Source organism: Mobula hypostoma, chromosome 1 (genome assembly GCF_963921235.1).
Source record: "Mobula hypostoma chromosome 1, sMobHyp1.1, whole genome shotgun sequence".
NCBI lineage: Eukaryota > Metazoa > Chordata > Chondrichthyes > Myliobatiformes > Myliobatidae > Mobula > Mobula hypostoma.
Window position 1 is genome coordinate 244,703,496 of NC_086097.1, and position 23,238 is coordinate 244,726,733.

Below are 23,238 nucleotides of genomic sequence, written 5' to 3' on the forward strand. Positions count from 1 at the left end.
CGGTGTCTCAGAAAGGCAACGTCCATTATTAAAGACCTCTAGCACCCAGGGCATGCCCTTTTCTCACTGTTACCATCAGTTAGGAGGTACAGAAGCCTGAAGGCACACACTCGGTGATTCAGGAACAGCTTCTTCCCCTCTGCCATCCGATTCCTTAACGGACATTGAACCCTTGGACACTAAATGTATTTTTTAATATATGGTATTTCTGTTTTTTGCAAGATTTTTAATCTATTCAATATACGTATACTGTATAAAGTATACTGAATAAGATTTACTTATTATTTTTTATTCTATATTGTGTATTGCCTTGAGCCGCTGCTGTTTAGTTAACAAATTTCATATACCATGCTGGTGATAATAAACCTGATTCTGATGTTGAATATAAAACATATGCTGCAGGAACAGGTCCTTTGCCTGCGCTGACTATTATAACGATATAACCATACAACAATTACAGCACGGAAACAGGCCATCTTGGCCCTTCTAGTCCATGCCGAACACTTACTCTCACCTAGTCCCACTGACCTGCACTTGGACCATAACCCTCCATTCCTTTCCTGTCCATATAGCTATCCAATTTAAATTTAAACGACAGCATCGTACCCGCCTCAACCATTTCTGCTGGAAGCTCATTCCATACAGCTACCACTCTGAGTAAAGAAGTTCCCCCTCATGTTACCCCTAAACTTTTGCCCTTTAACTCTCTACTCATGTCCTCTTGTTTGAATCTCTCCCACTCTCAATAGAAAAAGCCTATCCACGTCAACCCTATTTATCCCCCTCATAATTTTAAATACCTCTATCAAGTACCCCCCTCAACCTTCTATGCTCCAAAGAATAAAGATCCAACTTGTTCAACCTTTCTCTGTAACTTAGGAGATGAAACCCAGGTAACGTTCTAGTAAATCATCTCTCTACTCTCTCTATTTTGTTGACATCTTTCCTATAATTCAGTGACCAGAACTGTACACAATACTCCAAATTTGGCCTTACCAATGCCTTGTACAATTTCAACATTACATCCCAACTCCTATACTCAATGCTCTGATTTATAAAGGCCAACATTCCAAAAGCTTTCTTCACCACCCTATCCACATGAGATTCCACCTTCAGGGAACTATGCACTATTATTCCTAGATCCCCCTGTTCTACTGCATTCTTCAATGCCCTACCATTTACCATGTATGTCCTATTTTGATTAGTCCTACCAAAATGTAGCACCTACATTTATCAGCATTAAACTCCACCTGCCATCTTTCAGCCCACTCTTCTAACTGGCCTAAATCTCTCTGCAAGCTTTGAAAACTTACTTCATTTTCCACAACTCCACCTATATTAGTATCATCTGCATACTTACTAATCCAATTTACCACCCCATCATCCAGATCATGAATGTATATGACAAACAACATTGGACCCAGTACAGATCCCTGAGGCACACCACTAGTCACCGGCCTCCAATCTGACAAACAGTTATCCACCAATACTCCCTGGCGTCTCCCATCCATCCACTGCTGACTCAGTTTTACTACTTCAATATTAATACCAAACCATTGAACCTTCCTAACTAACCTTCCATGTGGAACCTTGTCAAAGGCCTTACTGAAGTCCATCTTGACAGCATCCACCGCTTTACCCTCGTCAACTTTCCTAGTAACTTCTTCAAAAAAAATTCAATAAGATTTGTCAAACATGACCTTCCACATACAAATTCATGTTGACTGTTCCTAATCAGACCCTGTCTGTCCAGGTAATTATATATACCATCTCTAAGAATACTTTCCATCAATTTACCCCCAAACTCAGAGGCCGATAATTGCTAGGTTTACTCTTAGAACCCTTTTTAAATAATGGAACAACATGAGCAATATGCCAATCCTCCGGCACCATCCCCGTTTCTAATGACATTAGAAATATTTCTGTCAGAGCCCCTGCTATTTCCACACTAACTTCCCTCAATTTCCTAGGGAATATCCTGTCGGGACCCAGAGACTTATCCACTTTTATATTCCTTAAAAGCGCCAGTACTTCCTCTTCTTTAATCAGCATAGTTTCTATAACTTCCCTACCTGTTTCCCTTACCTTACCCAATTCAATATCCTTCTTATTGAATACCGAAGAAAAGAAATTGTCCAAAATCTCCCCCCATCTCTTTTGGCTCCGCACATAACCGTCCACTCTGATTCTCTAAGGGACCAATTTTATCCCTCACTATCCCTTTGCTATTAATATAACTGTAGAAACCTTTTGGATTTATTTTCACCTTACTTGCCAAAGCAACCGCATATCTGCTGTTAGCTTTTCTAATTTCTTTCTTAAGATTCTTTTTACATTCTTTATATTCCTCGAGCACCTCATTTACTCCATGCTGCCTATATTTATTGTAGATATCTCTCTTTTTCTGAACCAAGTTTCCAATATCCCTTGAAAACCATGGCTCTCTCAAACTTTTAACCTTTCCTTTCAACCTAACAGGAACATAAAGATTCTGTACCCTCAAAATTTCACATTTAAATGACCTCCATTTCTCTATTACATCCTTCCCATAAAACAAATATTCCCAATCCACTCCTTCTAAATCCTTTCGCATCTCATTAAAGTTAGCCTTTCTCCAATCAAAAATCTCAACCCTGGGTCCAGACCTATCCTTCTCCATAATTATATTGAAACTAATGGCATTGTAATCACTGGACCCAAAGTGCTCCCCAACACAAACCTCCGTCACCTGACCTATCTCATTCCCTAACAGGAGATCCAACACTTCCCCTTCTCTAGTTGGTACTTCTATGTATTGCTGCAAAAAACTATCCTGCACACATTTTACAAACTCCAAACCATCCAGCCCTTTTACAGTATGGGCTTCCCAGTCTATGTGTGGAAAATTAAAATCTCCCACAATCACAACCTTGTGCTTACTAAAAATACCTGCTATCTCCTTACAATTTTGCGCCTCCAATTCTTGCTCCCCATTTTATCCTACCAGAGCACTGCTGTAATATTTTCTCTGCCAAGCAATGCAACACCTCCCCCTCTTGTCCCTCCGATTCTGTCACACCTAAAGCAATGAAATCTAGGAATATTGAGTTGCCAATCACACCCCTCCTGCAACCATGTTTCACTAATAGCTACCACATCATACTTCCAGGTATCAATCCATGCTTCAAGCTCATCCACCTTTCTTATAATGCTCCGAGCATTAAAATAAATGCATTTAAGAAATTTTCCACCTCTTAGTCTCTGTTTATCGCTAACGGTGCAAACAACTTTACTATATTCTTTTTCTGCCTTCTCCCCTACATCTGTTCCTATACTCTGGTTCCCCTCCCCCCTTGTATCTGGTTCAAATCCTCTGGAGCCTCTCTGGCAAATCTACCTGCAAGATTATTTGTCCCCCTCCAGTTCAGATGTAAACCGTCCTGCCAGAACAGGTCCCACCTTCCCTGGAAAACTGCTTAATTATCTATAAATCTGAAGCCCTCCCTCCTGCACCATGTCTTCAGCCACGTGTTGATCTGCGCTATCTTACTATTTCTAAACCCACCTGCAATTGGCACTGGTAGCAATCCTGAGATAGCTGTCCTGGAGGGTCCTGTCCTTCAACTTGGCGCCTAACTCCCTAAACTCACCTTTCAGGACCTCCTCACTCTTCCTACCCACGTCATTGGCCCCGACATGGTCCACGACATCTGGCTGCTCACCCTCCCTCTTGAGAATACTGAGAACTCGATCCGAGATATCGCGGACCTTGGCACCAGGGAGGCAACAGACCATCCGGGATTCTCGATCTCTTCCACAAAACCTCTTATCTGTCCCCCTAACTATCGAATCCCCTATTACTACTGCTCTCCATTTTTTCCCTCCTTCCCTTCTGAGCTGAGGGTCCCGTCTCGGTGCCAGAGGTGCAACCACTGCAGTTTGACCCTGGTAGGTGGTCCCCATCAACAGTACCCAAAACGATGTACTTATTATTGGGGGGAACGGCCACAGGAGTGCCCTGCTCTTTTTGTCTATTCCTGTTCCCTCTCCTGATGGTCACCCAGCTACCTGTCTCCTGACTCTTAGGGGTGACTATCTCCCTGTAACTCCTGTTTATTTCTGCCTCTGCCTCCCGAATGATCCGAAGTAACAATCTAATTCCCATCTCCCTGCAGATTGTCTGTATACCTCCACCCTTCCTCTTGTATCTTTTCAAATACCTCTTGAGCATTACTGTTCTATCTTACCTTGGCAGCACTTATCAGGCAACTACAAATACGTATACTTTTTAAAAAAAAAACTGACTTGCACATCTCCTTTTTATAATCTCACTTTCACCTTATACCTATCCTCCCTAATATTTGTGATCTCCACCCTGGGAAAAGAGTGTCTATACTATCTATGCCTCAAAACTTTATATACTTCCAGTCTGATTGCCCCTCTGTGGCATTCCAGTTACTGGTTTAATAAGACCATAAGACGTAGGAGCAGAGTTAGGCTATTTGGTCCATTAAGTCTTCTCTGCCATTCGATCATGGTGATTTATTTTCCCTCTCAACTGCATTCTCTTTCTTACCTTCTCTCGTAACCTTTGTTGCCTTTACCAATCAAGAACCTGTCAACCTTTGCTTTAAATATATCCAATGACTTGGCCTCTACAGCCTTCCGTGGCAATCAATTCCGCAGATTCACCACCCTAAAGAATTCCTTCTCATCTCATTTCTAAAGGAATGACCTAATCTGAGGTTGTGCCCTCTGGTTGTAAACTTTCCCTCTATTGGAAACACCTCCACTCTTTCAACGCCTGTAAATATTCAGTAGATTTCAATGAGATCCTCCGCCCCCCCCCCCGCCATTCTTCTAAACTCCAGTGAGTTTCAGCCCAGAGCCATCAAGCTGTCCTCATACCTTAACTCTTGAATCCTTGGGATCATTCTTGTAAACCACCTTTGGACCTTTACCAATACCTACATGTTCTTTTTTAGCTAAGGGGCCCAAAACAGCTCTCAGTACTGCAGATGTGCTTTGACCAAGAACTTATGAACTCTTGGCATCTTACATTCTTTTTTGACGAGGACCTAATATCTGCAATTTTCCAGTCTTTAGACTCCACCTTGCATCGAAAGGTGTTTGGATTATGTTCAGAGTTTCTGCAGTTTGCTTCTTTAATTCTTTTGCATGTTTGAATTGAATGTGTCCCCTGATTCCGATGACAGTTTCTAGGCCTTCCAGGATTTTGACTGCATCTTTCTTTAGATAGACTCTAGCAGTATTTTCCTTCATGTAAAGTGCTCATCTAGTAAACCATCCATGACCTCTCCTTCATGGTGTGCGTTTCTGTTTGGTATCTAACAATCATTTTTCTATTGAATATAGAAACTCTGCAGAACATTTTAATCTCTTTTTTTGTCTGCTGTTCAGTTTTACCTCTTTCTTTGCCTTCAATTTTTCTACCCTTTGCAACTTCCTGTACTTGGCTTGATGTTAACTAGAAATCATCCTTCTAATTGTCCCATTTTAGTCATCTATGCGGATTGGGCTTTAACCATCACATTCTCAAAGGCAGGCAATTAAATGCTAGCTCAGCCTGTGAAGCCCACATTCCTTGAATAATAAAAAAAAGTATAGTGTGTGAATGATCTCACCCAGCACTTCATAGTTACTATAGATTTCTTCCAGTCATATATGAAAATTATACCATTATAAAACATTATCAGTATCGAGAACTTGGAGCCAATAATGTTTTGGTACATTTTTTGCTGTTTTTTACTGGTTTAATTAGGGTGTTGGAATAGACTCTGTAATTGTTATTTTTCTTAAAGTTTAACTTTGTACTTCTGTTTTTTTTAGTTTTTCTGTTTGTTGTTTAATTCAAGCAATGGAATTGAATGGAATGCGTTTTGTCAGCAATCTGGTATAAGAGGACCAGACCATGTTGGACTGGGTTCTTCCTCTCTGTTCTTTCCCCTTACCACTAGGCTCTTTGTCTTTCATTCTTTCTCTTTCCTTTCTCATTTTGTTCTTTTACCAATAAATGGTTGTAAGCAACAAGTTTTATGCCTCATTCTTCTGAAGAATCTTGGATCAGAAGTGCTAGGGTCCAGCAGTAGTTAGACTTGAGAACATTTTAACATTTGGTATTCATCCAGTTTTTTGTTGCACATTTCTAACTGTTTCTAAATCGGACATTCTTCTTTTTGTACATTTCATGATAGCTGGCCTGAAAGAATAGGTGTAATCATTCTTAAAAGATTTTTTTTAACTTCACATGTTAGCTTGCTCCACAGAACTGGCCGACATCTTCTCCTGAGAAGGTTCCAGTGAGCAACTGGAGTGCAGGTTTTGTTTGTGGTTGTTTTGGTTGTGACCTGACAGAGATTTGGTTGCATTAATCTTTAGGGAGTGATGTCTCATTAATGTAGCGTCCATTATTAAGGACCTCCAGCACCCAGGGCATGCCCTTTTCTCACTGTTACCATCAAGTGGGAGGTACAGAAGCCTGAAGGCACACACTCAGCGATTCAGGAACAGCTTCTTCCTCTCTACCATCTGTTTCCTAAATGGACATTGAAGCTTTGGACACTATCTCACTTTTTTTAGATACATATTTCTGTTTTTGCATGTTTTTAAAAATATTATACATAATTGATTTACTTGTTTATTTATTATTATTATTATTATTATTATTATTATTATGTTTTTTAGTTAAAGTTTGTCCCAAGCCTTATAGGCTCATCAGGCCGATGCTTATGCCGGTTTCCGTGGCGTGAAGCAACTGAGAGTACGAGACTCCCCGCCCCCCCGCCCCCGGGATAGGATGCCAGTCTATCGCAAGGTTAACCCCTAGCATTTTTGCCGGTACCTATTTTCAGCTGGGTGGACTGGAGCAGTGTGTGGTTAAGTGCCTTGCTCAAGGACACAACATGCTGCCTCGGTTGGGGCTCGAACTCACGACCTTCAGATCGCTAGTCCAACGCCTGGGCCACGTGCCACATGTCTTTTATTTACTATTATTTTTTTCTCTGTCTTGATTATGTATTCTCTGATTATGTATTGCATTGAACTGCTGCTGCTAAGTTAACATACTTCACGTCACATGCCAGTGATAATAAACCTGATTCTGATTCTTTTGGAACATGTTGGTTTAATTTTCTCAAATGCTCTTCCCAAATGCGCACCTGAAACAGGCATTATTGTATCAAGCTATTTCTCATCCCAACCAAGCAACGATCTCTTCATTTGTGTTCACTTCCCATCCCCATTGCTTGGATCATTTAGATTAAGTAGTGACTTACAGCTTGTTTAATCTTCCTCTTCATAAACTTTGGTTCACTGGCCATAGGTTTTCCTCAAACATTTTTGTCCAGCCCTTACCCCTGAAAGCTTATTCCTACTTCCCACTGTTAAAGTTTGTTCATCGTATCCACAGGTAAGAGATACAGCCATGAATACAATGGTGGAGATTTATCGACATGTTGGAGAGAGAGTCCGAGCTGACCTTTGCAGAAAAGGAGTTCCACAAGCACGGTAAGATTTTTCAGTGACTTGAAGGTCAATTATTTGATATATTGCATGTTCATCAGTTTTTTTATTGTCATACATTACATAAATCAGCCCACCTCTAAGGTCTATGAATCTTTGAAATTCTCTGCCTGAGAGAATTATGGTGATGAAATCACCGAATATATTCAGGTTGGCCTTTTACAGACATTTTAAAACACAGTGGAGTGAAGATGTGTGGGGGAAGAGCAGGAAGGTGGTGTTGAGGCCTAGAATGAATAAACCACAATTTTATTGCAAGATTGAGGACAAAGGGCTGATTGATGTACCTAATTTTCAAGCCCCTAATGCGTAAAAATATAAATACACCATAATAGAAGGTTAAAATAGTTCATGTCAGTGCCCTTCAGAAGTATTTGTTAAGGTGCACTGGCTGAAAACAAACTTCTGCCTTAAAGCTCTGCCCTTTCTCCAACCTTGGCCATGTCAGCCTTTCTGCCCATGTACACTGATCCCAACTTACCCCATGGGGCCCATACTATTCTATGCCCTACTTATTTAAGTGCCTTTCTAAATGTTTCATAAACATAGTAATTGTACCTGACTCCAACACCAGCTCTGATAGCAAATTCCAGATATGAACCATCTCTGCATAAATAAAACTTTCACCACCTTTCCCTTTTAATACGACTTCCTCTTAACTTCAATCACAACCCTCTTTGATAGTTCTACTAAGCTGAAGGTTATGAAGGTTAAGTAGACAAAAAAAAATCAGACTATTTAACCATATCTGTTTCTCTTATAATGTTATAAGCATACGAATACAGATGAAGTCCTCAGGTATAGTCAGGTTCAGAAGGAGAGCTGATCTTAGTGACTAAATCTGACTGCCTGACCCAGTAGATACAGGGACAGTCTTTCTGCTAGTTCAAGTCAGAAATGAAATGAGGGATCAGCTGTTCAGACCTGAGATAAGAGAGATTACCCAGAGGGTGATAACTCTTGAGAGTTCTCTATCTCATGAGAGGTCTGGAGGCTTTGGTAATGAGTACATACAAGATGGGGATTGATAGATTTTGGAATATTGAGGCAATCATGAAATGTGTGGTTTGTGCATGATCGTATTGGATGGATGAGCCTACACAAATGGGCTAATAACCTTGTCCCTGAAATTTCTTATTTTCTCATGTCTTGATCTTCATGATAGAAGACCATGAATTATTAACTGAGGAGAGGAATCTGAGGGTGTTTTGAGATTTTTTTTGTGGTAAAACAACACCATGATATTTTGCAACACACAAAATGCTGGAGGAATTCAGCAAGTCAGGCAACATTTACGGAAGGGAATAAGCAATCGTGTTCCAGGCCAACACTCCTCATTTATATATTCTCCTCCACAGCTGTTGCCTGACTTGCTGGGTTCATCCAGCATTTTGGGTATTGCTCAAGATTTCCAGTATCTCCACAATGTCAGCACCTGCCGACACTTTGCCTTCCACTTTGATCTTTCAATAGTAATGTTTTGGTGAGGGAATCGCGAGGTAATTGACCCTCATGTGGCCTTATCACAATGCAATAGTGATGAGGCCATGTCTTTGTCAAAAATATTCATCTGTTTCCCTTTTATGGGAGGGATGGTAAGGATTATTCAGGAGAGACAAATGAGATTGTAAAAAAAGCTACTCAGCTCAGTAAGAGCATTGTAGATGACGGAGAGGCCAGGGATGAGGACAGTGCAGAGGTTGGAGAGGACAGAGCTGAGGGCATGGGGGGGCTAACGGCGAGGGTGAGGTCGAGGGCATGGGGGCAAGCGGCAAGGATGGGGTTTTATTGGGTGCAGGGGTGGCTGACAACAATATTCATAATTTTCCTAAAAGTGGCGGCGATCAGTTACCTCCTTGAAATTTTGCAGATGGATAGGGAGACTTGTAATTTAAAGATGATTGGATAACAGTATAACTCCAGTGTTTTATTTGCTGTTTAGAAATGTGTGGTTAATGGAAGTGAGTAGAATATATTGAATGATGTAAGGAACAGGTGAGGGCCTGAGTTGTCTGAAGAAGCCGGATAGGCTTGGTTTTTGCCTGGAGAGTTGGAGGCTGAGGAGTTTCCTTATAGAGGTGTATAAAATCATGAGGAGCATAGATGAAGTGAATGATCAGTCTTTTTCTCCAGGTGAGTGGGTTCCAAAACTAGTTGACGCAGATTTGATGCGTGAGGGAAAAAATTTAAAAGGAAGCATCGAAGCATGTCATTTGGCTTAACATTGCCCAGGCAATCAATGAGTACCTTCTGCATTAATCACATCTCCCACCCTTGAGGTGGTATTTCAGATGTTCATCTGAATATTACCTAAATGTTATCAGTGATTCACCTTTGACCATAGTTGCATAGAAAACCTACAGCACAATACAGGCCCTTTGGCCCACAAAATTGTGCCGAACATGTCCCTACCTTAGAAATTACTAGGCTTACCCATAGCCCTCTACTTTTCTAAGCTCCATGTACCAATCCAAAAGTCTTTTAAAAGACCCTATCATATCCGCCTCCACCACCGTCGCCGGCAGCCCATTCCACACACTCACCACTCTCTGAGTAAAAAACTTACCCCTGACATCTCTGTACCTACTCCCCAGCACCTTAAACCTGTGTCCTCTTGTGGCAACCATTTCAGCCCTGCGAAAAAGCCTCTGACTATCCACGCGATCAATGTCTCTCATCATCTTATACACCTCTATCAGGTCACCTCTCATCCTCCGTCGCTCCAAGGAGAAAAGGCCGAGCCACTCAACCTATTCTCAAAAGGCATGCTCCCCAAACCAGGCAACATCCTTGTAAATCTCCTCTGCCCCCTTTCAATGGTTTTCACATCCTTCCTGTAGTGAGGTGACCAGAACTGAGCACGGTACTCCAAGTGGGGTCTGACCAGGGTTCTATATAGCTGCAACATTACCTCTCGGCTCCTAAACTCAATCCCACAATTGATGAAGGCCAATACACCGTACGCCTTCTTAACCACAGAGTCAACCTGCGCAGCTGCTTTGAGCATCCTATGGACTCGGACCCCAAGATCCCTCTGATCCTCCACACTGCCAAGAGTCTTACCAGTAATACTACATTCTGCCATCATCTTTGACCGACCAAAATGAACCACTTCACACTTACCGTGGTTGAACTCCATCTGCCACTTCTCAGCCCAGTTTTGCATCCTATCAATGTCCCACTGTAACCTCTGACAGCCATCCACACTATCCATAACACCTCCAACCTTTGTGTCATCAGCAAACTTACTAACCCATCCCTCCAGTTTCTCATCCAGGTCATTTATAAAAATCACAAAGATTAAGGGTCCCAGAACAGATCCCTGAGGCATTCCACTGGTGACTGACCTCCATGCAGAATATGACCCGTCTACAACCACTCTTTGCCTTTTGTGGGCAAGCCAGTTCTGGATCCACAAAGCAATGTCCCCTTGGATCCCATGCCTCCTTACTTTCACAATAAGCCTTGCATGGGGTACCTTATCAAATGCCTTGCTGAAATCCATATACACTACATCTACTGCTCTTCCTTCACCAATGTGTTTTGTCACATCCTCAAAAAATTCAATCAGTCAGTCAGCGCCTCTTCCCCAGAGCACCACTGCTTAATACAAGAGGACATGGCTTTAAGGTAAGGGGTGGGAAGTTCAAGGGGGATATTAGAGGAAGGTTTTTACTCAGAGAGTGGTTGGTGTGTGGAATGCACTGCCTGAGTCAGCGGTGGAGGCAGATACACTTGTGAAATTTAAGAGACTACTAGACAGGTATATGGAGGAATTTAAGGTGGGAGGTTATATGGGAGGCAGCGTTTAAGGGTCGGCACAACATTGTGGGCTGAAGGGCCTGTACTGTGCTGTACTGTTCTATGTTCTATCTACAGGCTCAAGCTTTTCAGTCTGCTGCAAGTCATCACTACAAACACCAAGATCCTTTTCCATAGTAAATACCGAAGTAAAGTATTCATTAAGTACCGCTGCTATTTCCTCTGGTTCCATACATACTTTCCCACTGTCACACTTGATAGGTCCTATTCTTTCACGTCTTATCCTCTTGGTCTTCACATACTTGTAGAATGCCTTGGGGTTTTCCTTAATCCTGTCCACCAAGGCCTTCTCATGGCCCCTTCTGTCCCTCTTAATTTCCTTCTTACGCTCCTCCCTATTAGCCTTATAATCTTCTAGATCTCCAACATTACTGAGCTCTCTGAAACTTTTGTAAGCTTTTCCTCTTGACTAGATTTATTACAGCCTTTGTACAGCGCGGTTCCTGTACCCTACCATAACTTCCCTGTCTCATTGGAACGTATTTATGCAGAACTCCACACAAATATCCCTTGAACATTTGCCACATTTCTTCCGTACTCTTCCCTGAGAACATCTGTTCCCAATTTAAGCTTCCACTTTCCTGCCTGATAGCTTCATAATTCCCCTTGCTCCAATTAAATGCTTTTCTAACTTGTCTGTTCCTATCTCTCTCCAATGCTATTGTAAAGGAAATAGAATTATTATCACTATCTCCAAGATGTTCTCCCACTGAGAGATCTGAGACCTGACCAGGTTCATTTCCCAATACCAAATCAAGTACAGCCTCTCCTCTTGTAGGCTTATCTACATATTGTGTCAAGAAACCTTCCTGAACACACCTAACAAACTCCACCTCATCTAAACCCCTTGTTCTAGGGAGATGCCAATCGATATTTGGGAAATTAAAATCTCGCATCACGACAACTCTGTTGTTTTTACACCTTTCCAGGATCTGTTTCCCTATCTGCTCCTCGATATCCCTGTTACTATTGGGCGGCCTATAAAAAACACCCAGTTAAGTTATTGACCCCTTCCTGTTCGCACAGAGACTCTGTAGACAATCCCTCCATGGCGTCCACCGTTTCTGCCGCCTTGACACCATCTCTGATCAACAGTACCACGTTCCCACCTCTTTTGCCTCCCTCCCTATCCTTTCTGAAACATCTAAGACCTGGCACGTGAAGTAACCATTCCTGTCCCTGAGTCATCCAAGTCTCTGTAATGGCCACCACATCATAGCTCAAAGTACTGATCCACGCTCTAAGCTCATCCGCTTTGTTCACAACACTCCTTACGTTAAAATAGATGCATCTCAACCCTTTGGTCTGAGCGCGTCCCTTCTCTATCACCTGCCTATCCTCCCTCTCGCACTGTCTACAAGCTTTCTCTATTTGTGAGCCAACCTCCTCTTCCCCAGTCTCTTCAGTTCGGTTCCCACCCCCCAACAATTCTGGTTTAAACTCTCCCCAGTAGCCTTAGCAAACCTCCCTGCCAGGATATTGGTCCCCTGGGATTCAAGTGCAACCTGTCCTTTTTGTACAGGTCACACCTGCCCCAAAAGAGGTCCCAATGATCCAGAAATCTGAATCCCTGCCTCCTGTTCCGGTCCCTCAGCCACGCATTTATCCTCCACCTCATTCTATTCCTATTCTCACTGCCGCATGGCACAGATAGTAATCCCAAGATTACTGCCTTTGCTGTCCTGCTTCTCAACTTCCTTCCTAACACCGTGTAGTCTTTTTTCAGGACCTCTTCCCTTTTCCTACCTATTTCATTGGTACCAATATGTACCACGACCTCTGGCTGTTCTCCCTCCCACTGCAGAATATCTTGGACGCGATCTGAAACATCCTGGATACTGGCACCTGGGAGTCAAACTACTATCTGAGTTTCTTTCCTGTGTCCACAGAATCGCCTGTCTGACCCCCTAATTATAGAGTCCCCTATCACTGCTGCCATCCTCTCCCTTTCCCTACCCTGCTGAGCCACAGGGCCAGACTCTGTGCCAGAGGCACAGCCACTGTAGGGGCCCCCCCAAAAGTACTCAAACAGGTGTACTTATTGTTAAGGGGTACAAGCACAGGGGTACTGTCTTGTACCTGACTCTTTCCTCCTTCCCCCTCCTGACTGTGACTCACTTGTCTGTCTCCCGTGGCCCTGGTGTGACTTCATGCCTATAATTCCTCTCTATCACCTCCTGGCTCTCCCTGACTAGGCAAAAGTCTTTGAACTGCATCTGCAGTTCCTTAACTCAGTCCCTTAGGAACTGCAGCTGGACACACCTGGTGCAGATATGGCTGTCCGGGAGGCTGGGAGACTCCAGGACCTCCCACATCTGACACCGAGCACAGAAAACTGGCCTCACACACATACTTCCTTCTTTCCATAAATAACACCGGTAAACCTACCTCGCCTCGACCCATTACCACCTAAGCCCGTTGAGCCAAAGCCTTATCACTCTGCTGCTTCTCACTCCACTGCCCGCTGGATATGGTGGTCTTTTTAAACCTTTCAGGCAATGTATTCCAGGTACTCACCACTCTGGCTCAAAAAGATTCCTCTGAATTTTCTTCATCCTTGCACTAAATTGATACCCTCTAATTTAATTGACCTCAGGTAAGTGGATAGATTTCTTGCTGTCTAGCTAATCAATGCCCCTTATAATTGTATGTACCCTAATTGTGCCCCCTCTGCTCCAGGGAGAGCAGACCCAGCTTCTCCTGTCTCCACATCACCGAACTGCTCCATCACAGGTAATATCCTGATGAACCTCTTCTGCACCCTCTGGAGCACTGTCAGATCCTTATAAAAGCAAAAATGTAATGCTGAGTATTTATAAAGCGTTGGTCAGACCGTATTTGGAGTATTATGATCAGTTTTGGGTCCCTGTCATTGAGTAGAGTCCAGAGGAGGTTCTTGTGAATGACCCGGGAATAAAAGGGATGATGTATGAGGAGCATTTGATGACTCTGGGCCTGTACTCAGTGAAGTTTAGAGGAATTTGTTTGGTGTGGGGGTGCAATTCTCATTGAACCCCATCGAATATTGAAAGACCAAGATGGACTAAAAGTGCAGAGGATGTTTCCTATAGTGGGGAATCTAGGACCTGAGGACACAGCGTCAGAGTAGAAGCATGCCCCTTTAGAACTGAGAGGAGGCAAATTTCTTCAGTCAGACAGTGGAGAGTGTGTAGAATTCATTGCCACAAATGGGTGTGGAGGCCAAGTCATCAGGTATATTGAAAGCAGAGGCTGACAGGCTCTTGATTAGTAAGGGCATCAAAGGCTACAAGGAGAAAGCAGGAGAATGGGATTGAGAGGGATAATAATTTAGCCATGATGGAATAGTGGAGCAAACTTGATCGGCTGAGCTGCTTAATTCTGCTCCCATGTTGTATGGTTATGGTCTTAAGGTATTATCACAGGGTGACCAGAATTGCACATTGTACTACAGCTCCAGTTGAGGAGGTTTGTGTGGAGAGTGAAAATCCATCCATATTGTACGAATGAGTTCAAGGGTTAAATTTTTCAGAACTGTTGACATGATTTGAACTGATTATTGTAATTGGTGATTTTTTTTTAAGGTATTGGCTACTATAGTTAATATTGAGCACTGCAAACAAGGAAAGATCACATAGACGTGCAAATAGGAAATGAATTAGATATTGAGAAGTCAGGGAACCACAATTCTGAAAATTGAATAAAGGACCCACTTAAACTTGAGAAATCATACGTTAAATGGGTTTGCAATGAAATCCCATGCATACTATTCAGAATCAGAATCAGAATCCTTTATTATCGCCAAGTATGTGGACACATACAGGGAACTTGATGCCGGTTTCCCTGAGCTCTCGCTGTACAAAATCAAAAAGCAAACAAAACAATAGTGCAAATAATCGTGAACTATATACAATGAGGTATACCTGTGTATGTACAGATGGACTTGGTTTATAATAGACTAAAATTCAAGTGTTCGTAAGACTGATGGCATACGGAAAGAAACTGTTCTTGTACCTATTTGTCCTGGCATACAGTGATCTAAAGCGCCTACCAGAAGGAAGGAGTTGGAACAGGTGATGTCCAGGGTGTGATGGGTCTACAATGATGCTGCTTGCTCGCTTCCTGACTGTAGATGCATATAAGTCCTGGATCGAGGGCAGCTTCACACCAATAATCCTTTCCACAGCCCTGACGGTTCTTTGGAGTCTATTCTGGCCTTGTTTGGTAGCTGATCCAAACCAGAACGTTTTGTGTTTCTGCAGTTTGATATGATGCAAGTGCTGTAAGGAAAACATTCGCTACATTCGAGTAGTGGGTACGGTTACTTAGTTATTACTCACAAATTACAAAACTGACATGGCTCATTTATTGCTGCACTGCAGCTGATTAGTTTGCTGTGTGAGAGTCTTCTATTAGACATTGAGAATTATTTTGTGATGCACATTAATGTGATTTAAATTTTCAGTTTACAGATACTGTTTGGAAAATTTGATGATGTACTAGAATCTGGAAACATGGTTTTGAGTTCTGGCCATGGTAAGTTTCGACTAAATGCATGCATTAATTATTTTAAGGCTTCTGAGTGCAACACCAGCGTATCAATACCAATAAATTGAGTGTATTAGATAATTTCATTTCATCGAGCTTCATTTGTCAATATTTATTTACATTTGTTATTAGGTGACCATTAAGAGCAAAGTGGTGGTTAGTTCATATAACAGTGTTCTGTGAACTTTGAACTATAAAATTAATTTACTTGATCCTTAGTTCCATTTAAATTCCTGCTACGTGTATTTTCAGAAAACTTCATGTACTAAATTAGTGGTCGCCAACCTTTTTAAGCCCAAGATCCCCTACCTCAGCCTTAGTGAAAGGCAAGATCTACCCACTAAATCGTTTAGAGAAAAAACAACTCAGATTGTGCTTCCAACTTGAGGCCTTTTATTTAGGCTAATTGTATTTGAATTACATAAAATGCTTTTGCCGAACTTTCAAATTAATTCAACCAAGAAAACACTGTAACTGGCATATCAAACAGGCCATAGCTGTCTTTCTTTAAGAATATTACAATACTTCATATCTTTTGTAGTAACTTCTACTTTGAAAAAGGACCACTCGACAACTTCATGTCCAAAGGATCAACTTTATCTAGGACGGCAAAACCAATGCGGCGGAGGGGCTTATACATGCGCAGAAAAGACCGGAAGTAAAACCCCACAACCCTGGAAACAACCTCTGTTTACAAACAGCTTTCCGTAGCGGGAATATTGCTATATTACCATTATCCTAATTGGTATTAACTTATCTTTATAGTGTTCACATTACAACACTTCTCCCCCTTTAAATTCCAACATTTCCCCAAATGTAAAAGAATTGGGAAACAAAAAACAGTGGTTGTCAGTACCTCAAGTACCTCTGAAACTTATACTAGTGTCTCAGTAACAGTTTACCAATACAAAACGCCTGAAAAACGTGGCAGATTCAACATACAGTCTAACAAAGGAAACTGTCCATTCAAATATTCAGTCTGTCAGGAGGTTTGGGAGGGCGCTGTGCTGCAACAGATGAAAATTAAGAAATCAGTACAGGAGCTGTCTTACTGATAGGGTTGCCAACTTTCTCACTCCCAAATCAGAGACAAAAGAAGCAGTCAAATACAGGACACTTGTGTTTACCCCAAGAAAGACTACCATGACCATGAAGCCCTGCTCGGGCACCTGTGTGCGCATGTGTGTACGTGCTGATTTTTTTCCTACAAATCGGTTTTGGCTTAATCTTCCCGATTCTGTTAAGTGAAACTACACTGTACATACATTATTTCTACTTTATATAGGCTCTGTATTTATCATATCATTCCTGCTTTTACTATATGTTGGTGTTGTTTTAGGTTTTATGTGTGATTTGGTATGATTTGGTAGGTTATTTTTTGGGTCTGGGAACACTCAAAAAATTTTTCCCATATAAATTGATGGTAATTGCTTCTTTGCTTTATGCTATTTTGGCTTATGAACGGTTTCATAGGAATGCTCTACCTTAGTGGGGGAAATACAAGACAAGGGTGGTCGTGTATGGGACAAACCAACTTAGCCCAATATACCAGATGTCCCGGCTAATACGGGACAGTTGGCAACCCTACTTACTGACAGACACCTCACAGACTGTCTCAAACTGGCTGTCTGCAGTTATGAGCCAAATTTCAGGGAACTAGCAGAAAGTATTCAGCCCCAGTCATCACACTGAGTGCAACTGTCAATTTTTATTCATTTATTTTTTGTGTTGAAATAAAATTAAATAATGAAACATAGAATTAAAGGTGTTGTAATGTGAGCATTATAAAAATAAGTAATACTAATTGTGATAGTATTTCCGGGTTGCAGGGTTTTACTTCCAGTCTTTTCTACCACGGTGCATGGCGGGGGAGCTACACACAGGCACACTGGGCAGAAAGAACGGAACTAAAACCCCGCAACCCGGAAACAATCTCTCTTTACAAACAGCTTTCAGCAGTGGAAGTATTGCTGTATTACCATTATCCTAATTAGTATTACTTATTTTTATAATGCTCACATTACAACAGGACTTGTGTATTTATTTTTCATTTTTTTTGGGATCTACTGGGAAAGTCTCAAAGATGGACTGGTCGATCATGATTGACCGGTTGGCGACCAGTATACTAAATAGAACATGTCCAAGTATATACTTAAATGGACTGTGTATTGATATTCCAATGGAACTTCATTATGCCTAAGTTTGTAACATTTTGTTGCACTTTAAGATTCAAGTGTAATAAACTTGTAGCAGCTACTTGCATTTCTGAGAGAGAAAAAAATACGATGGATTCCAGTTACTTGGGCCATCAGTTATTCGCTTAGTTAGAGCAATTCTTAAAGAACAAAAATGAATTGAGAAAATAACCTCTTTATTTGGGATACCATGCTGCTTAATTGGGACATGAGACTGTTGCTGAACAGTTTCTAAATAGTGTCAGTTGCATGCTTGTGTGTGGCCATTGGACACTCTACCATACTTGGAGTGAACAGCTTTTAAATAGTGTCAGTTACATGTCTTTGTATTTAAAGATAGTTGGCCAGAACTAAGCAGGAAGACAATTCAGAACTGGTTTGTTCTCTGCGGTTTCAAGCACTCAGGCTTGGAAATGCGAGAAACGGACGGGAGTGAAAATGAAACAATTTCACTACAGCAATTTAGGAACTACGAAGAATTTAAAGGTATTGACAATCATGTTGAATGCTACAATGAAAATGAAGATTTGGTGGATGTAACAGTTTCTAACTGGCATCAGTCGTGTGCACTTGTGTGGTTGTTAGACATACTGTATTTACAGTGAACAATTTTTAAATAGTGTCTGTTGCATATGCTTGTACTATGTTATTCATATGGGCTGGCCAATGCCAATTTAAAAAGCAGTGATTTTTGACATCATGCAGGAAGGCTATAAAGACAGCCCAATATCTGCACTGGGTATTGGTGTTGATCTGTTCATTTACAATCAAAAGATTACAGCAGCACACACCAGATTAATTCCTCCATCAATAACTATTAGGAACCAATGCATAGTTTTGTAATACTGCAGCAGTATTGGCAGTGTACCAATCTGTACTTTGTTTAAATACATAATTTGTTACTCAGTTAAACGGTAGTTTGTCTTTTTAAAACTATTTCCAGGAAACTTGAGCTAAATGGGGCAGCTGTTTAATTGTCAAAATGTACTTGTCCCAGTGTGTCCTGAATAGCCATAATTCATTCTGTTCTGTCTTGGTTATAATCTGGGGCAGCTGGAGAGGTGGGAGAGGAGAGACAACAGAAATTACTTTCAGAGCAAGTATGATAAAGATGAGCAAAGAACAAGGACGACCTTAATAAGCTTGAAATTTCTGGTAAAGACAACTGAGCCACTAGATAGGAATGGCAGTGGACCCCAGGCCTTACAGTGACCACAGTTATGTCAATGCCCTGCATTAACTCCCAACCTTTGTGCATTGACTGTCTGTGCAGAAGACTGGATTTATTATTAGTTTCATAATAGAGTCTAACAGCAAGCCAAATTTGCGTGGATGGACAGGATCAGAAAAAGCTGCCGAAAGTTGCAAACTCGGGATATCTTCAAAGGTGATGCCTCAAAGTTGGCATCTATTATTAAGGGCCCCATCACCCAGGGCATGCATTCTTCTCACTGCTACTATCAAGGAGGTGGTATAGGAACCACTCAACATATTAGGAACAACTTCTTCCCCACTCTCATTAAATTTCTGAACGGACAATGAACCAACCCAAACTACCTCGCTACTTTTATCTTTTTGCACGATTTATTTAATGTTTTATTTTAATAAATTAAATATATTTACTGTAATTTAGTTTTTATAACAAATTGCAATACACTGCTGCTGCAAGACAACATATTTCACAACATATGGCAGTGATATTAAACCCAATTCTGATTTTCTAAAGTGGCGGTGGAGAATGGCTTTTCCAGTCCTGTGCCAAATCAGGCCAGGCTCAGGTTCTCACTCCACTGATAGGGATTGTATGGGAAAGATTTAGGATTTAAGAGTACAAGCACATGATTCCCTGGAAGGTAGTGCCACAGGTAGAGAGGGTGGTGAAGAAAGGTGTTTGCATACTGATCAGAGCATTGAATATGGAAGTTGGAATGTCATACTGCAGTTGTACAAGATGTTGATGAGGCTGCACTTGCAGTATTACCTTTAGTTTTAGCCACCCTGCTGTAAGAATGATGCCATTAATCCAAAAAGAGTGCAGTAAAGATTTATGAGGATGTTGCCAGGACTCGAGGGACTGGATTGTAGGGAGAGGTTGGGCAGGATTGGACTTCCTTCCTTGGAGTATAACAGACTGATGGGTATTCTTGTAGAGGTGGTGAATCAAGAACTAGAGGGCATAGGTTTTAAGGTGAGAGTTGAAAAATTTCACCAGAATCTGGGTGCCAACCTTTTTCACCTGAAGGGCAGTCCGTAACTGGAAAGAATTGCTGGAGGAAGTGGCTGAGGCAGGTACAATAACAACACTTAAAAGATATTTGTACAGGTAATAGATAGGAAAGGTTGAGAGGAATATAGATCAAACATGGGTAACTAGGACTAGCTTAGAAAGGCTTCGTTGGTATGGACAGGTTGAGGTGATGGGCCTTTTTCCGTGCTGTACGACTATGTGACTCTTGACCCAGAATATTCTGTGCCTTTGTGATTCGAACGCTCATGTAGGCACTTCAGTGCCGTCACTAACCCCTCTTCAGCCACTCGATCAGGTAATGCATTCCATGTGATTACCACCCCCTGAGTGAAGAAAATCCTTCTTGTATCTCCTCTGAATTTCTTCTCCCTTTCCCTCAGTTCTGTGCCCTCAAGTTTTATCTACGTCAGATATTGGGACAGGTTTTCTGCTGAGTCTGATGTGCCATTTCCCCATGGCTGATCCATTTCCCTCTCAACTCCATTTTCTTGCCTTCTTCCTGTGCCTTCCGTGCCCTGACCTACTAAGAACCTATTAAACTCTACATATACTCAGTGACCTGACCTCCATAGTCACATGTGGTAACTAATTCCACAAATTCACCACCCTCTGTCTAAAGAAATTCCATAAGATATAGGAACTAAAGTAGGCCATTCGGCCCATTGAGTCTGCTCCACCATTCACTCATGGGCTGATCCAATTCTTCCACCATCCCCACTACCCTGCTTTTACCCCATACCCTTTGATGCCCTGGCTAATCAAGAACCTATCTATCTCTGCCTTAAATGCACCCAATGACTTGGCCTCCACAGCTGCTCGTGGCAACAAACTCCACAAATTTACCACCCTCTGACTAAAGTAATTTCTTCACATCTCTTTTCTAAATGGAAGTCCTTCAATCCTGAAGTCGTGCCCCCTTGTCCTGGACTCCCCGACCATGGGGAAATAACTTTGCCATATCTAATCTGTTCAGGCCTTTTAACACTTGGAATGTTTCAGTGAGTCCCCTCTCATTCTCCTGAACTCCAGAGAATACAGCTCAAGAGCTGACAGACGTTCCTCATACAGTAACCCTTTCATTCCTGGAATCATTCTCGTGAATCTTCTCTGAACCCTGTCCAATGTCAATATATCCTTTCTAAAATAAGGAGCCCAAAACTGCACACAATACTCCAAGTGTGGTCTCATAAGTGCCTTATAGAGCCTCAACATCACATCCCGGCTCTTATATTCTATACCTCTAGAAATGAATGCCAACATTCCATTTCCCTTGCTCACCACTGACTCAACCTGGAGGTTAACATTTTGGGTATCCAGCACAAAGACTCCCAAGTCCCTTTGCATCTCTGCATTTTGAATTCTCTTCCCTATCTAAATAATAGTCTGCCCGTTATTTCTTCCACCAAACTGCATGACCATACACTTCCCAACATTGTAGTTCATTTGCCACTTTGCCCATTCACCTAAACTACCTAAGTCTCTCCGCAGGCTCTCTGTTTCCTCAACACTACCCACTCCTCCACCTATCTTTGTATCATTGGAAAATTTAGCCACAAATCCACTCATCCCATAGCCCAAATCATTGACGTACATCGTAGAAAGCAGCGGTCCCAACACCGACCCCTGTGGAACTCCACTGGTAACCGGCAGCCATCCAGAATAGGATCCCTTTATTCCCATTCTGTTTTCTGCTGATCAGCTAATGCTCCACCCATGCTACTCCCTCCTCTGTAATTCCATGGGCTCTTATCTTGCTAAGCAGCCTCATAAATGGCACCTTGTCAAAGGCCTTCTGAAAATCCAAGTACACCAGATCCACTGCATCTCCCTTGTCTACCCTACTTGTATTCCTCCTTATTTTTGTTCTAAATGGACATCCCTCTATTCTGACTCTGTGCTCTCTGGTCCTAGACTCATGCACTATAGGGAACATCCTCTCCACATCCACTGTATCAAGGCCTTTCAAAATTGATTAGGTTTAAATGAGATGGGTTTAAATTCCAGTGAGTAAAGCCCAGAGCCATCAATCGCTTCTCCTATGATTAGCATTTCATTCCCGGAATCATTCTCGCAAACCATCTCTGAACCCCCTCTAATGACAGCACATGGTTTCTTAAATAAGAGGCTCAAAGCTGCTCATAATACTCCAAGTGAGGCCTCGGCAATGCCTCATGAAGCCGCAGCACTGCATCTTTGCTTTTACATTCCAGTCCTCTCGAAATGAAGGCTAACATTGCATTTGCCTTCCTTACCTCCGACTCATACCGCAAATGACCCTTTAGGAAGTACTCCCAAGTCCCTTTTTTTGCCTCCCGTTTAGAGAATAGTCTATGCTTTTATTCCTTGAACAAAAATGCTTGACCATACACTTCCCGACCCTATATTCCATCTGCCATTTCTTTGCCCTTAATCTAAGTCCTTTTGTACCCTCGCAGAACTACCTGCTCCTCGTCTATCTTTGTATTGTTTGCAAACTTGGCTACAAAGCCATCAATTCCATCATCCAAATCAATGACATACAAGGTAAAAAGAAACTGTCCCAACACCACAATCTGCAGAACACCAGTAGTCACCGGCAGCCGTTGTTACCACTCTTTGTCTCCTGCCAAACAGTCAGTGTTCTACTCCCTCACGTTGTGGGATGGAGGTAAGATTTAAATAAATGTAAATTTCCTTTCTTCTGCCTCCCCCTCTTAAAGAGTGGAGTGGTCTTTGCCATTTTCAAGTCTTCCAAATCCATTCCAGAATCTAGTGATTGTTGAAAGATCATTACTAATACCTCCACAATCTCTTCAGCCACCTCTTTCAGAACCCTGGGATGTACACCATCTGGTCCAGGTGATATATCTACTTTCAGACCTTTCAGTTTCCCAAGCAGCTCCTTAGTAATAGCAGCAGTTACTTCAGTTTATATATAATTCCAGC

General features: G+C 41.9%; 1 protein-coding gene across 28 annotated transcripts in view; it reads left to right on the plus strand.

Annotated features, from left to right (window-relative positions):
- The window catches only part of clasp2 (cytoplasmic linker associated protein 2), a 354,796-nt gene that overhangs the window by 60,755 nt on the left and 270,803 nt on the right, over positions 1 to 23,238 (plus strand). For all 28 annotated transcript variants that reach the window (XM_063066415.1, XM_063066422.1, XM_063066446.1 and 25 more), the window contains exons 6-7: positions 7,409 to 7,506; positions 15,788 to 15,858. In XM_063066415.1, the coding sequence (XP_062922485.1) occupies positions 7,409 to 7,506; positions 15,788 to 15,858 (169 nt within the window). The remainder of the gene's footprint in view (positions 1 to 7,408; positions 7,507 to 15,787; positions 15,859 to 23,238) is intronic.